Raw genomic sequence first — 16,221 nt, 5'->3', positions numbered from 1 at the left:
TTCAAGAATCCTACTGCGGATCCAGAGACCATTTCCCAAGGACCAAAAAGCATTAAGGCTACTGCTGCCAAAAATCCTACCCCTTCTGACAGGGATTCTAGGGATTTAGACAGAAGATATACACCTCTGCTACTCTGGCCATTAAGTCTTTAAATTGCCAATTTCATATGTTAAAGTATCAGCAGCATATTATGGGACTAATTAAACAGAAAATTATGTTGATTCCTGACTGTGCAGAATACAAAGATTTACAAGAGTTAATGCATTTTGCTAACCAAATTGGTAAACATACTTTGCAATGTGGTTTTGATGCTTTAGAAGCATCTTGCAGGGCTGCTGTCACTGGGTCTGTACTTAGAAGGCATGCTTGGCTTAAGGAACAAAACTTGCCAGATCATGTTAAAGCTAAATTACTGGATGCACCCTTAAACCAAGAGCGCCTTTTTGGCAACAAAGCAGAAGAAGTCCTCAAAAGGATGGAGGAAAAAGCTAAATCTATGCAAACTGTTAAAGATTTCTTACAAGTACAGCCATCTAGATTCAGTAGGCATTGGCCTTCAAAGAACGGGTCCTTTCCAGTCCCTTCCAGACCTTCTCAGTCCAAACCTAGGAGCAGCAGACCACCAAGACTTCAGGCTCGCCCTGCATGCATAAAAAACTGGGAATTCATTACCCAAGACAAATGGGTTTTAAACATATTTCCCTAGGATACAGATTCCACTTCCACTCACTCCCAACCCCAAGTGGATGGCCAGACCTCCCCCCAAACCAGTGGGTGGTGGCCCAAAAACAAGTGCTCTCTTTCCTCAGCATCAAAGCTATTCAGCCTGTCCCAGCAGAACAAAGGGGACAAGGTTTCTATTCAAGACTGTTCCTAGTTCCCAGAAAAGAAAACTCCTGGCATCCTATCCTGGACCTGTCTGTCCTCAACACCTTTCTGGTGGTCCCAAAATTCAAAATGCTAACTCTTCAACGGCTTCTTCCTATGCTAGCCAAGGATGCCTGACTGGCTACCCTAGACTTAAAAGAAGCTTACCTGCACATTCCAATAAGGGAATCTTGCAGGAAATACCTACGCTTCAGGGCAGGCTCCATGCACTATCAATTCTCTGCACTTCCCTTTGGAGTATCTATTGCACCCTGGGTATTCGCAAAGTGCCTAGCTCCAGCCAATGCATTTTGCAGGCAGAGAAATATTCAGATTTACCCATATTTGGACGATTGCCTGATTCAGGCGGAGAGTCAGGACTTGCTATTACAGCACCTGGCATTTGTAAAGAGACTTTTAACTTCTCTGGGGTACACCATCAACAAGAAGAAATCACACCTATTACCCTGCCAGCAGATTGTATTCCTGGGAGCAAGCTTGAACTCATCTTCCCAGATGGCATTCCTCACTCCAGAGAAACAAGTGTATTTGACAACCTACTTCAACCTACTGGCCACAAAAACCCAGCTATCTGCAAGGAAAATCCTGCAAGCTCTGGGGTTCATGGTCTCTTGCATTCTGTTAAATCCATATGCAAGACTACATATGAGGAAACTTCAATGGTATCTAAAAAGTCTATGGTGTCAACATTCTCAGGACCTGGAAACAATGATTCCTATCATTCCTTGTGTAAGGACAGAGTTCATTTGGTGGGCAGAGGCCTGCAACCACAACAAGGGACTCCCTTTCACTCTACCCCCTGCTCCCCAAATCCTAACAACAGACTATGCATGGGGGGCTCACATGGCAGGGCAGTGCATTCAGGGCAAATGGAACCCAGTACAGATGCATCTGCAAATCAGTCAAAAAGAAATGTTAGCTGTACAGAATGCTCTGACAGCCTTCAAAGACCTTATTCTTCCAGGACAACTATTGGTAAAGACAGACAACACCACAGTTATGTGGTACGTAAAAAAGCAGGGGAACCCATTCCTACCCATTCTGCTGACCAGCCATGGCTCTGTGGAACACAGCCTTGAGCAACCAAGTGAACCTACAAGCTCAATTCCTGCCAGGCAAAATTCACTGGCAGATGACAAGCAGAAATCTCATGAACCCACATGAATGGAAACTGGAACCCAAAATATTCAAGCTCTTGAGGAACAAATGGCAGACACCAGAGGTAGACCTGTTTGCCTTCCCTCAGAACTACCAATTGAACAAATACTGCACCAGAACTTCCCACAGTCAAGCTTGGAAAGTGGATGCCCTGTCCTTTACCTGGGAAGGCCTCTCAGTTTATGCCCCCCCCCGCCTCTCCTCTTGAAGGTCCTTCTAAAGATCAAACAGGACAAGCCAAGGACAATACTGATTGCACCGGACTGGCCATGCAAGCACTGGTACCCCCTTTTGTGTAGTCTGACAGTGCTACAACCATGGCACCTGCCTCAGACCCCTTCCCTGCTGTCCCAGTAGGCAGGCCAGATTCTGCACCCTCAGCTTCAAACCCTGAACCTTGCAGCCTGGCTAATCCCCTGAGCTCACCTCTAGCAACCCTCAGTAAGCAGGTGCTGGATGTCATTCTTGAGGCAAGGAGGCCCAGTACTAGAAAATCGTATTCAGAAAAGTGAAAAAGATACTGTTCCTGGAGCCATTCTAAGGCGATAGGCACAATGGTGCCCAGCTTATCACATATTCTAGATTATTTGACAGAAGTGCTCCACAAGGGCCTATCTTTCTGTTCAATTAAGGTTCATGCCTCAGCCATATCAGTACATTATAATACTGAGCCACCCCTCTTCTCTCATCCACTGCTAAAACAATTCTTTAGAGGGGCCAAAAATGTAAGGCCCCCCCCCAGGAGATTTCCCACTCCAGCCTGGGACGTTAACATTGTGTTGGAAAAACTTACTACCCCCGCCCCCCCTTTTGAACCAGCTGCTACAGCAGAGTTGAAATTTCTTTCTTGGAAAACAGCTTTACTTCTAGCCGTCACTTCTGCAAGAAGAGTGTCTGAAGTGTAGGCCCTTATGGCAGTGGAACCCTTCATTATCTTCCATGTAGACAGGGTTTCCCCTTAGGACTAATCCATCATTTATGCCCAAGGTGGTGTCTAGTGTGGCTCTGAACCAGTCCATTCATTTGCCTACTTTTTTCCCTAATCTCCAGAATAAAGGGAAAAGGATAATGCATTCCATGGATGTGCACAGACAGCTTAGATTCTATTTGGACAGGACTAAGCCTCTCAGAAAGTCTGACCAGCTGCTTGTCAGCTTTGCTGCAGGGGCAGAGGGGAAGGCCATTTCAAAGCAAACCATTTCCAAATGGATAGCACACTGCATCCATTTCTGCTGCAAACACCATGGAAAACCTACCCCAGAAAACCTAAGAACACATTCCAGCAGGGCTGCATCTACCTCTACTGCATTTCTCAAAGGAGTCCCTACCAGGGACATCCTGGAAGCTGCAACCTGTAGCTCTGTACATACTTTCACCAAGCATTACCACTTGCCCATTTTTTCTAAATCCAGAGCTGGATTTGTCACAGCAGTCTTACAGGGCCTGATTGCTAGCCCTAATGCTCTTTAACTACCTCCACCCTTCCTTAGCTTTGAGAATCAACCCAAATGTGATGACTGCAATAGTGAAACATGAAGAACATAGTACAGTTGTGTACACTTACCATAAATGTAGATGTTCGAGTGTATTCACTGTTGCAGTCCTAGTTACCCTCCCTCCAGCCCCCTGACTTCTCTTGACTTTTACCTATCCTATTTGTTTGGTATATATTATATCATGTGTATTTTCTTTTTGCTGGGGGTGTTTCATACCATATAATTGCTTCCTATTGTGGGGGCACCTGACATCTGGGCAAGAAATACTGATGTAATGGGGTCGGCTGCATGTTTTATACCCCTGATGACCTGACATCATGGAAGAAGTGACAGCATCCGATGCAGAAATCCCAAGAGTCTGGTATTCAGGCTGGCCGAGGGCTACCTGCAGGCAGATAACCCAAATGTGATGACTGTAACAGTGAATACACTCGAACATCTACATTTATGGTACGTGTACACAACTGTACTTTCTACATGGTCTATAGAAACACAACAGTAGGCTGTCCCTCCAGCATACCTCAAATGTAAGTGAGTCATTCCAGGAGAGTGGCATATGATAATGCGTCATGTGCTCTCCCAGAAAAATGTCTGCAGTAAGTGATTTGCACAGCCAGATGATGCATAGAATCACTGTGTTGCTTAACTCAAATCTACCATCCATGTTATTTCACATGTCCAAAAGTTCAGGTTCACCCATTACTTTCAGTGGGAGGGATTGCTCTACAAGTAAATGCCAGGGAGTTTATCAGAGAAGTAGTAGTGGGGGTGTATGTGTTGTATGCAAAGTTATGAGTAGTCCCAGGTGAGTGTGTGTGTGTGTGTGTGTGTGTGTGTGTGTGTGTGTGTGTGTGTGTGTGTGTGTGTGTGTGTGTGTGTGCGTGTGTGTGCGTGTGTGTGTGTGCGTGTGTGTGTGTGTGTGTGTGCATGCGTGTATATGCATATATGGTGAATGGATGACTGTGCCAGTGATTGTGATCAGGTGAGGGGGGTTGTCTCCTCTATGGCAATTGTCTGTGTGTATGCGTGTTTATGTGGGGAAGGGCCTGTCTGTAACTGCGTGTATGTGCCTGTCTGTGAGTGAGTGAGTGAGTGAGTGAGTGAGTGAGTGAGTGAGTGAGTGAGTGAGTGAGTATGTGTGTGTGTTTGTGCAGTGGGGGTTGTCATTTTTCTAAACTCCACTAGACTAATGAGTAAAGACTGTCATACTGGGGTGGGGCAACAGGCAGCAGATGCTGGTACATATTATTGCCAGGCACATTAAAAGTTAGCAGAACAACAAGTCTCTTTGCATAAGAAAATTATAAGCAATAAGAAGTGTGAAACTCTAATGTTTATTCTTATTGAGTGCCTTTTATGGCCCATGAGGAGGGTCAAGGTGCTGATGCGAAGCAAAGTTATAGATGTTCTGTAGCATCAGGGGCAGTTGAGTGTAAGATGATTGATGTGTGTGTGTGTGTGTGTGTGTGTGTGTGTGTGTGTGTGTGTGTGTGTGTGTGTGTGTGTGTGTGTGTGTGTGTGTGTGTGTGTGTGTGTGTGTGTATGTGTGTGTGCTTTTAACTCTGTGCATTTGTATGGGGAAGTGTAAGAGGGGGCTGCCTGAGCCAGTGAGATGCATTGGCTATCAGCGATGATTACCACAGCAAAGTCCTTGTCGGCACTTGTAGTCAAGGGTGTAGCTGCGCTTACTCTTTGTAATCTACATAATACAAATTTTTAAGGCCATACAGTATCCACAACTGTCTAAATTAATGCCTCCAATGAGAATTTCATAGATTGAAAAAATATCTATTTAAAGATTTTGAGAGGGAAGGTGATACAAACATTTGTTAAATGCTGGATTGGTGGACATTTCAGTTTTTTAACTAACAGGTGGGTTGGGGGCAGCAATAAGAGCACACAAATACGAAATTATGGTGGCACCCCTTCTTGCAGTAATTACTAAGTGATTCAGAAACATGCAGATCTGCTTATATTGAAGTCTTCCATCATCCTAGCTATTGTGTCTCTGAATTGCTGTTTTGCATGATTAAATTAAAGGACCATTACAAGGCTGGGCTGTTTATGAATCCTGCCAGCTATCTTTTAGGTCTATATTAAATAAGTGAACGCTTAAAAAAGCGAATGCTTATTCATCGACCCTAGTTCAGCGAATGCTGAAAATGCCACACACTCGGAACAGCGATTTTTTTTTTCCCCAGGGAAAAAAATCGCTGTTCCACAAAAAAAAAAAAAAAATTAAAACACTATTTAAAGTGGGGGGCTTCGCCTCCCCACACCCCCCCCCACTTAAATATATCAACTCCAAGATTACACCACAGTGGAGGAAATGGCAAACTCCCAAAACCAGCCCAGCAATTTCTTTTCCCTGAGTAAAAATTCGCTGTTCCGGGTGTTCGGAATTTTCAGCTTTCACTGAAATAGGGCCGATGAATCAGCATTCGCTTTTTTAAGCGTTCGCTGATTCAATATAGACCCTATCTTTTTTATAACAGCTACATTAAGGTTTTCCAAGGTTGAATGTTTATTACTGAGGGCCTCTGCATTGAGATCATCATAGGTTTTTTTCCTTGAAATGTTATGTAAGAATGGAGTGGCTTGATGATATAAATTTATTTCCTCTGAGGTTAAAACGAGAGCTACTGCATGTGAAGAATATACTTATTCCTGACATTTTCCTATAGCATAATGGACTGATGCCCTTTCTAGAAGACATTGATGTCTAAACCAGCTGTTGAAGAGACAGACGTATTAAAAGCCCTTATTAGACAAGGAAAATTATGGGGATAGCCACAAGTGCTAGTCTTTAGCCAAAGTTGTAATATCAGAGGTAATGTGAGCTGAATGATGTCATTTATATGTGCCGTAATAATGACTGAGCAGTATTTGACAATGGTAGCATATAGGTTCTACAGAACATCCTGAATATCTTTTAAGCCGTAACATGGATTACAGTGAGAGAGAGAGTTATTTGCTCCCTTTTAATTCTTGGTAATAGCCTCAAATGTTGAATCCAAAGACAAAACAAACTGGCAAAACGAACCAGTAGACCCAAAGAGGCTTATGCTTCTAAAGTAAATCCAAACGCTGAAGTAAGTAAAAAGCTCCGTGAGGCTTCTAACGTAAAAATTCCGTTTATTGTTAAAAAACTTTAAGCGCTAAAATAAAAATACACTTTTCGTCGCCATATAGTATGCAACTTCCTCAGAAGACAGCTAAGGCAGTCATTCCTTAAAGGGCTTTGTTCATATAGTTCTCCCTAGTGCATACATAGTCTCGTATTTGTATATATATATATATATATATATATATATATATATATATATATATATATATATATATATATCAAGCTTAGTAAATTAATCTATATAGATACATTAAATATACTAGCAGTGGGAAAAGAATATTATTTATAAAAACAGATTTTGTTGTTCTCAATTAATAAAAATATTAGAAACACATGTAAAAGTATCGTAAAGTGTAACGTTAAAACAGATATAAATGTAAGTATAAATATGAATATGTTTTAACAACAACAGCTAACTATTATAGGGGTACTGAACACCTAGATATCTTAGTTCTCATTATTCAAGTCAGTGCAAAACCATTTTATTAACAACTTATAGCAGCGTTAAAAACAACATCGAATGATCCAGAGATCAAAAAATGCCTGCTATAGTAACCAAAAGAAATTGGAGTTGAAAGCCTGTGTCTAAAATTTGTGTAAAATTTCACACAAAATTTCGTATAAACTTTCATATAAAAAGTGGGATATGTAATCTTAAGTGTAACCTCCCACATAAAATATACCATAGTAGATGAACGCCTATAAGATAAATTGAAGGTTAGGTATGAAATTTTACACAAATTTTAGACACAGGCTTTCAACTCCAATTTCTTTTGGTTACTATAGCAGGCATTTTTTGATCTCTGGATCATTTGATGTTGTTTTCAACGCTGCTATAAGTTGTTAATAAAACGGTTTTGCACTGACTTGAATAATGAGAACTAAGATATCTAGGTGTTCAGTACCTCTATAATAGTTAGCTGTTGTTGTTAAAACATATTCATATTTATACTTACATTTATATCTGTTTTAACGTTACACTTTACGATACTTTTACATGTGTTTTTAATATTTTTATTAATTGAGAACAACAAAATCTGTTTTTATAAATAATATTCTTTTCCCACTGCTAGTATATTTAATGTATCTATATAGATTAATTTACTAAGCTTGATATATATATATATATATATATATATATATATATATATATATATATATAAATACGAGACTATGTATGCACTAGGGAGAACTATATGAACAAAGCCCTTTAAGGAATGACTGTCTTATTTAACAATCAATTAATTAAGTCATGTTTTTTAATAAAAGGAAATAGGCTACAGCCTTAGCTGTCTTCTGAGGAAGTTGCATACTATATGGCGACGAAAAGTGTATTTTTATTTTAGCGCTTAAAGTTTTTTAACAATAAACGGAATTTTTACGTTAGAAGCCTCACGGAGATTTTTACTTACTTCAGCGTTTGGATTTACTTTAGAAGCGTAAGCCTCTTTGGGTCTACTGGTTTGTTTTGCCAGTTTAATTCTTGGTACTAGGTTAGCTATACCCTCTAATCATGGATTCATCTGCAACAAGGACCTTGTTTTATGTGGTTTGTCATTCTGTTACTTCTTTAAGAAATCTGACTGAACAGTATAAAAGACCCAGTAAATTCTGCTTATTGAGTTGATGACCTAACAATATAAAAAAAAAATCTTACAGCCCATCATCTGAAACATTTTTTCAATATGGTTGATCAAATTGAATAGTATCTTTGGATACGTCTAATAGGTACCCCCCCCCCCCCAAATAACAACCTTGATGTAGAGGGATTCCCAGGAAATTTATATTAAGAGCGAGTAAAACAGCTGACTTTTATGTGGTATCATTCATGTGTGGTCTTTTGTTGCATGTGAGTTTTACCCTTTCAGGGGTAGCCGAATGCAATGATGACATTACTTTTAATGTAAGAGGTTTTGTAATGCCTATCAGCTAATCTCTTACTAGGATAACCTAATGAAGACAGTCCTGTTGTGATATCTTGTGCTTAGTCGTAGCTCATCAAGAACCAGCATGATGGATCACTATTTTGGGATCCTCTCTGATTATGTAGCCCAGGCAGGTATGACCCTGACCCTGAGCAGTATCCTTCCTTCACCAAGAATGATGCCACAATATAGAGACAAGATGATCAGCTTTAACAACTGGCTTAATGTCTGGTGTCATTCAAAGGGGATCCAGTGTCTGTCTGCCTGGGATGACATGCTTGACAAGCCACGCTGCTTCACAAGGGACGGCTTGCACCTGTCACCCCTGGGATTCTGGATATTGGCTAAGGCTCTTTCCACCCCCATAGTGCCTTTTTTAGGCAAGGCTCAAATTCTAAACCTTCCACCCTAGAAAACAAAAATGGGAAGAAACTGAGGGTAATGCTGCTCAATGCCAGAAGTCTAAATCTCAAAATGCACGCACTCGAGGCCCTTCTCAGTATGGAGAACATCGATGTCTGTGCTGTAACTGAAACCTGGTTCAAGGCTCCTGAGAGCACCCCGGCACTATTAGGTTTTACCTCATATCATGCTCCGCCCCAAAACCCAGACCACACCACAAAAGGAGGGGTGTATCCATATTCATAAAGGATACCCACACCTCCAGGTTGGTGGCAATGCACGGCTCGAAACCATACAGGTGCAACTAACCATAGGCAAAACTGCTCTACAAATTGTAGCATGCTACAGGCCACCCTCTCAAACTCAGGAACCCCACACAGCCTTCCTGAAGACACTGGAGGGTATAAATGTATCTCCAAACACCATCATATTGGGTGACTTCAACTACCCGAATATAGACTGGGAACATTACTCAAGCCCTAACTTTCTAGCCCTTCGGTTCCTGGAGTTCATAAATTCAAATGCCATGGAACAACTAGTCACTGTTCCCACGAGAGGAGAAAATATACTAGATCTCATTATCACAAACATGGGGACAAAATGCTCCACACCAGAAGTATATCCCTCATTGGTGAGATCTGATCATAAACTAATCTCACTGGAAATCCACATCCTGCCCCCACCCCAAACAAAAAAGACCACAGTGAAGAACTTCTCTAAAGCAAACTTCACACTACTCAAGACTGGTGTGGTATCCTTCAAGGCCCCTGAGCCAGTGGAAACCACAACCCAAGCTGCGGAAGCCCTTACAAATGCCTTCTATGAACACCTCCAGGACTGCATGGATCAGGCAATCCCAAATAAAACCAAGACTCTTTCCACAAAGGGCAAACGTCCAGTCTGGTGGACCCCAGCCATTAACAAACTTTACAATAAGAGGAGAAAGCTATTACATGATAGAACAAAATCCATAAAAGGGAAGTCACCCCTGATCATTATTAGTAAAAAAATACGAGCACTCATAAAATCAACTAAGGCCAATTTTGAGAAAAAAATTGCCATGGATTCAAAGGACAATCATAAGGCCTTTTTCAGCTATGCTAGGAACCTGGGTGGAAACTCCCAGATATGCTCAGAATTAGTCCAAAATGATACAAAAAGCACTGAACCCACAGACATTGCCAACATACTGGCAGACAGGTTCAGTGCAAACTTCACCCCCCTCTCCTCCCCAAAAGGAGAGATAACTATCAGAGCGGAGTGCAGCCTCCCAGACATCTCAAATGCGCAGGTGAAAGCTGCTCTCTCTAAACCTAAAAACACAGCATCAATGGGACCGGATGGTGTCCCCGGCTGTGTGCTACATGAGCTAAATGAGGAATTAAACCCGCACATAAGGCAGCTGTTTAATCTCAGCCTTACCACAGGATACGTGCCCAAGGAGTGGCGTACGGCAACTGTGGTCCCACTCCACAAAGGCGGTGCCTCTACGGACCCTGGTAATTACCGCAATTACCGCCCCATAAGCTTAACAAGTCTAGTCTGCAAAGCTATGGAGAGGATCATAATGGAGCTCATAAACAAAGATATAGGGGACTTGCAGACATTGGACACGACCCAGTTTGGCTTCGTCAAGGGCAGATCATGCCTTTTGAACTTGGTCGACTTCTTCGAAACAGTCACCAAGGCCATTGATGAGGGAAAGGCAGTCCATACAGCCTACCTTGACCTTGCAAAGGCTTTCGACACAATACCCCATTCGGGTATTGTAGAAAAACTTACCAGCTTAAATGTAAACCCATATGTCACAAGATGGGTTGCAAACTGGCTTAAGGACAGAACCCACAGGGTTAGAGTTGCTGGCGCTATGTCAGACTCCAAGCCGGTCACAAGTGGTGTCCCACAGGGCTCGGTCCTTGGCCCCTATTGTTCGGCATCTACTTCTCAGAAGTACAGGCCAACATGGGAGGACTTTGGCTGACAAAGTTTGCAGACGACTGCAAACTGGGCGCCATAGTGGAAAGTGCATCGGACACGGATATCCTTCAAAGGGACTCATGGAAACAGATAGCTGGTGCCAGAGCCATGGCCTGAAGTTAAACGCCAAAAATGTATAGTCATACCCTTCGGGAAAAACAAGGTAACCCCAAGCTACCATATAGGTGGTAATCCACTAATCACAGAAGAGGTTATCAGGGACCTGGGGACCCAGGTTGACAGTGGCCTTTCTTTTGACACTCATGTTGCTAAAGTGGTTAGAAAGACCTTCTACATTGCCCACCTGATCATGAAGGGATTCACATCCAGATCTAGTGAGGTCATTGTTCCCCTGTACTCTTCACTTATCAGACCAATGATCGAGTACAATGCCCCATTCGGGATGTATCTCACCCGACATCTGCAGCAATTGGAGAGACCCCAAAAGTTCCTCACCAAAAGGATAAAGGGACTCCAAAATCTGTCATATGCTGCCAGATTGAAGAAACTCCAGCTCTATTCAGTCGCATACCATCTGCTCAGAGGTGACATGTGCCTGACATACAAGGCCATGTCCAACCCGAACTAATGGACATGCTCCACCTCAAAAATCCAAATCCACCAAAACCACTAGAGCAAGCGACTTAAACCTTAGCACGGATATAAATAGGACGTGCTGGAGGGATAGATTTATCACTCAAAGACTCCCTATGCTGTGGAATAAAATCCTGGTCCATGTGAGGCAGAGCACCTCGCTGGCTCTGTTCAAGAGAAATCTTGACCTGTGGATGGGAGATCGTAGGTTTACCCCAGGAATCATCTCTGTGTCACTGCTGGACAGAGGCACAACAAACTAATGGGCACAGTATTTTTTCATATAAGGGGTGGCGTAAGCCACAAAACTTTGGGCTAGGTTTATAAATGCCTTAGGGCAGATAGCCTAGTATAAACCTATGAACCTATGAACCTATGTAAGGCATGTAGATTGATATCTTACTGGGTTAGCTTACTTATGCAAGATAACTGTCTATCTTGCCTAGAGCTGGTGTGATTTACATTCATCTTTGGTAGTTTTTATGTTTCACTGGATTTCATGCTTAATACATCAGCCTTCCACTGGCAGAATTGCCACGTATGCAGTGTGAGAGGCTGTTGTCTTTGCAGACATTGTTTGATCATAGCAGTTAAGCTTTCTTAGTTTTCCTGCTGAACACTCTGAGTTCCCCAAGCATTTCTTAAAACCCTTGTCTGCTTTGACATTTGTAAGGCTTTAGCAACACATAAGAGGACATTAGACTGCAGGAGTGTAAACATACGTAAGAAAATCAAAACTCCTTCAATGACAAAAATGCAAAATCCAACAGAAAGTATCCTAATTTAAACTCAAGGGTTAATTCCAGTCATGCTCATATCCAGACATAACATGCCTTAGTTATTTGTGTTTAATGCCATAGGACAATGTCTTTTACTGTAATGCACTTCCAGACTGATAGCTTCTGTAAGTAAAAATCCTACTACCTGTTATTAATCTGTGTTATTACACATCTCTCAGATGCCCCACCTCCCATAGCTGACATCACAATACAATCAAGCAATGTGATACACTGTTATTAGGGATAGATGTGATGATATATGGAAAACAGAAAATAACTGTTGCTTTAATCTGAGATTTTCTTTCTTTGCAGGATAAGGATTTCCTTCCACTCCACCCTGGTGACCCAATATTCCTAACACTGGATGGAGAAACAATCACATACAATGGAGATAGTGTGGTCTATCCAGTCTTTATCAATGAGGCAGCATATTATGAGAAGAAACTTGCTTTCTGGAAAACAAAGAAAATCACAGTGACTGTCCCACCAATCCAGGTGCAGAAGAATTAAAGTTTATTAATGGACGTCCATCCCAGTGGAGGAGCAGTGGTAGTGATACTTATCATAATTCCTTTGGGGTTGGTGAAGCTATCAGCACCTTAGCAGATCCTGTTCTTTAGTCACGCAGAGGGCTGTACATCTACTTCACCTCTGTGTACCACCTAGTGGTCTGATTATAGTACTGCAGTTGTAATTAACTATATGTCAGCCACTTAGCATTCTGTACCCCAAGATACACATGCTTTAATACACCCACTACTGGGAGTTAGATGAGAAAGCCAGTGTCTCCAGGATTCATGGCTTCGATACACATTTTTTTTTCTTTTTGAAGTTTATTCCTGGTGTTTCAGTGAAGACGGCATTTTACATCTGGTGCTTTCTGTCAGCCAAGATCTCTGCTTTGAGCACCATCCCATGTTATGTACATGACTTCTTAGGTGGTGATTATACTACACATCACTTAACTTGATATGGGGAGGGACAGTGCCTCCATATAAAGTACACTAGCAATGGAGGTGGCACTTCTTTGAGATATGACCCTGTTAGAAAGCTGCAGCATGCATATGTGCCAGGCCATTACAGGCATGCATGCTGTCACACACACCTGCATATCAGCATCTTCCAAGTCAGTAGTGTGGCTTAGACTAGTGGCAAATTATCACCTCCAACTTTCCCAGAAAAAAATGGAATCCTTGCCTTAGATGGACCACATACCTTCCTCCAGCAGGAGAAAGCAGGATACCAGCCACTCAACTCAACCCAACCTGGCTCACTCCTCCATTGTTTGGCATATTAATTGAGCCTAGGTCATTAGCTTCACACCTGGAAGCAAAACAACTACAACAGTGAAACTGGTACTCAACACCTGACCTACTATCTAAGGATTATGCTGTAGAATGTGTTCATTGTACCCACAAAGTACAAAATGGGTGATCCACAGTTATACCCACTGACTAGACCAATAAAGGTAAGGAATGATAGTCTGCAACAGGAGCTGAAGGGCATCTTCCTCTATCAAGACAAAGAAGCTTTATAGAAAAATGTGTAAGGTAATCAGAAACAAGTCTTTTGATATCAATGATATATAGCAGTGGAAAGGGACTGAATAACACAGTCCCATAAATTTAGGTAGCTCTATGAGCTATAAAGACAAAATCATACCCTAAAGAAATTATAGGCTTTGAATTTGTGCCTTTAGGAATTTAAATAAATGACTAAAATAAGTCAGAAGGAGAGGGACGTTGGATGGTGTTATCTAGCAGTTTTTGTGTCTCACTCTGATGGTCTTCCTCAGTGATGCATTGACTATCTTGAAGTTGAAAATAGTTCATATAGATCTCATATATGCTCTTTGCTAATGGAAGCCTAATTTCTGCCAAGGCACTTGACAGTAAAGGAAAATCATTAGAATAAAAGGTTTATGCATTTGCACTGCACAATAGCTGTTTAATTATACTGTGTAAATCACTTTGGTATCTTCAAGCATATTTTATGAATAAAAGTCATTTGCTTTACTTACAAACATTTGATTTTAGCTTACAGATCAACTAAGAATTTTTGGTACTTACCTATTATCGCAACCACTTTTCTAACCGATAATATGTAAGCACCAACTACTCGTGTGGTGTTCAGGTGGTGAGAAAAGCATTTGACATAATTGTGTCAATCACAAACTGTAGAAATTTTGAAAATATTCACAGATTTTTAGCCTCCTGTCCTCCCATTATTTTAGGTTTCTGCCAGATGTCACGTACCACCATGTTGACACGAGTGTGTGTCATCGTTACCTAGCAGGCAGACCTTCCCTTCAGTTACGGGTGAAAGGTGAATGCACAAGTTAAAACTGGCAAAGTCCGTTTTCAGTTTGTGACATGTGACATGCACCGATCATTTCCCCTGAGTAAGACATGAACTGGCCTGTTGCACATAACTGCTGCTTTTCTTCCGAGTGCGAACAATTGCTTCAGTGTAACGACTTCACACTTGTGTCTGACTGCCATTCCAGCTATACATACCTGTCAGCTATTCAGATTTGCGCACAATGTCCAGCTTTTTCTACACATATTTTTTGTTATGGTCCTCATAAAATGTGTGACTGTCTACCAAGGCAGCCGGATGATCTCAGGATGGAAGTCACTAGGTACTGAAATACATACGCAGTATGTGTAGCAGCAGCCAGTTTATTTTTACTTTTCAGTAAGTGTCATTGGCATTGGACAGTCCCCAGGAAGAGGAATTTACCCATTATGCCTGTTTCCCTTTCAGAACCCATGTAATACCCAAGTTATTTGGAATTTACACAACACTTTTTACTGTCCCATACACTTGTTCCCCAATGACATTATCACTTACACCACGTTAGAAATGTGGTTGCGATAATACGTAAGTACCGAATTTTCATTGTGAATTATTAGGACACAACTTTCATCAGTTAACATTCCTAGCAGATTTTTAACTTTGCCTGGGAAAAGAAAAAGCCGTCACTAGATATTACATTAATAGGAGAATAACTTTATGACACAAGCTTCTGGTGGAAATTTTAAATGTATTAATTTAAACTTGATGAATATTTTGAGAATATAAAATGTACTATGTAGATGGGTTGTTTGTTATGTTGGCTGTTTGCTCATTACTTGTATGTATGTATGTAACGGCTTATAAAGTAGTTTAATTACAGTCAAATACCTGCCAATCACCAGATGTTGATATTATCTTCAGGATCTGTAGCCCAAGCTTCTGGAATCTGAATGTAAGATGGCTTAAAGGAATGGGTGGCTGTTCCAAGACTGGGTGGACATTCTGGAATATTAAGATTGTAAATCAAATGCCAGAAATCAAGACTGGGTGGAAAGCCTGAAATATTAAGATTAGTAAATTGATGCCAGAAATCAAAGTGGCACTAAAAGAACACACGCTCCAAATAACTGCAGATAGAAGAGCAGATATTATTCTAGACCAGGCTGGCTATTCTGTTCCTCATTACAGTTTAGTGCATAATGCTGTATTATACTCAGTATATACAGTCCCTCCAAGTGTATTTTCTGCATATTGTGTCAACATTAATCAGACACTTCTATTGCAGACTCTGCTTTTCAATAGACACATATCCCACTACATTTTCAAAGGGTTTCCAAGGAAGAGTCATCAGGACTTCCTTATTTTTGCCCAAAATCCTAAAGTTGTCTCTCAAACTAAATATGGTGTTCTGATATCACAAGGAATGCATCTGAGTAGCTATTGCATTCTTGAGTATAAGGATGGATTTATATACATAGGTTTAAGTCAAACAATTGGGAATTCCCAAAATTAAAATAAAAAATGTTCCATTAGTTTGGCGTCTTCAAAACTTTTGCTTCCAAATGTTAATGTCCTT

The 16,221-nt window shown here is 41.2% G+C and overlaps 1 protein-coding gene across 1 annotated transcript in view; it reads left to right on the top strand.

The window, feature by feature from the left end:
• LOC122811921 (N-acyl-aromatic-L-amino acid amidohydrolase (carboxylate-forming)-like) overlaps nucleotides 1-14,362 on the top strand; it is a 185,980-nt gene extending 171,618 nt beyond the window's left edge. The window contains exon 7 of the mRNA XM_044084089.1: nucleotides 12,660-14,362. Within this exon, the coding sequence (XP_043940024.1) occupies nucleotides 12,660-12,857 (198 nt within the window). The 3' untranslated portion in view covers nucleotides 12,858-14,362. The remainder of the gene's footprint in view (nucleotides 1-12,659) is intronic.
• The last annotated feature ends 1,859 nt before the right edge of the window (nucleotides 14,363-16,221 follow it).

This window comes from Protopterus annectens, chromosome 9.part0, assembly GCF_019279795.1.
Source record: "Protopterus annectens isolate FY-2018-M chromosome 9.part0, PAN1.0, whole genome shotgun sequence".
Lineage (NCBI taxonomy): Eukaryota > Metazoa > Chordata > Ceratodontiformes > Protopteridae > Protopterus > Protopterus annectens.
The sequence above is the reverse complement of the archived record's forward strand: the minus strand, read 5'-3'. Positions and strand labels throughout refer to the sequence as shown.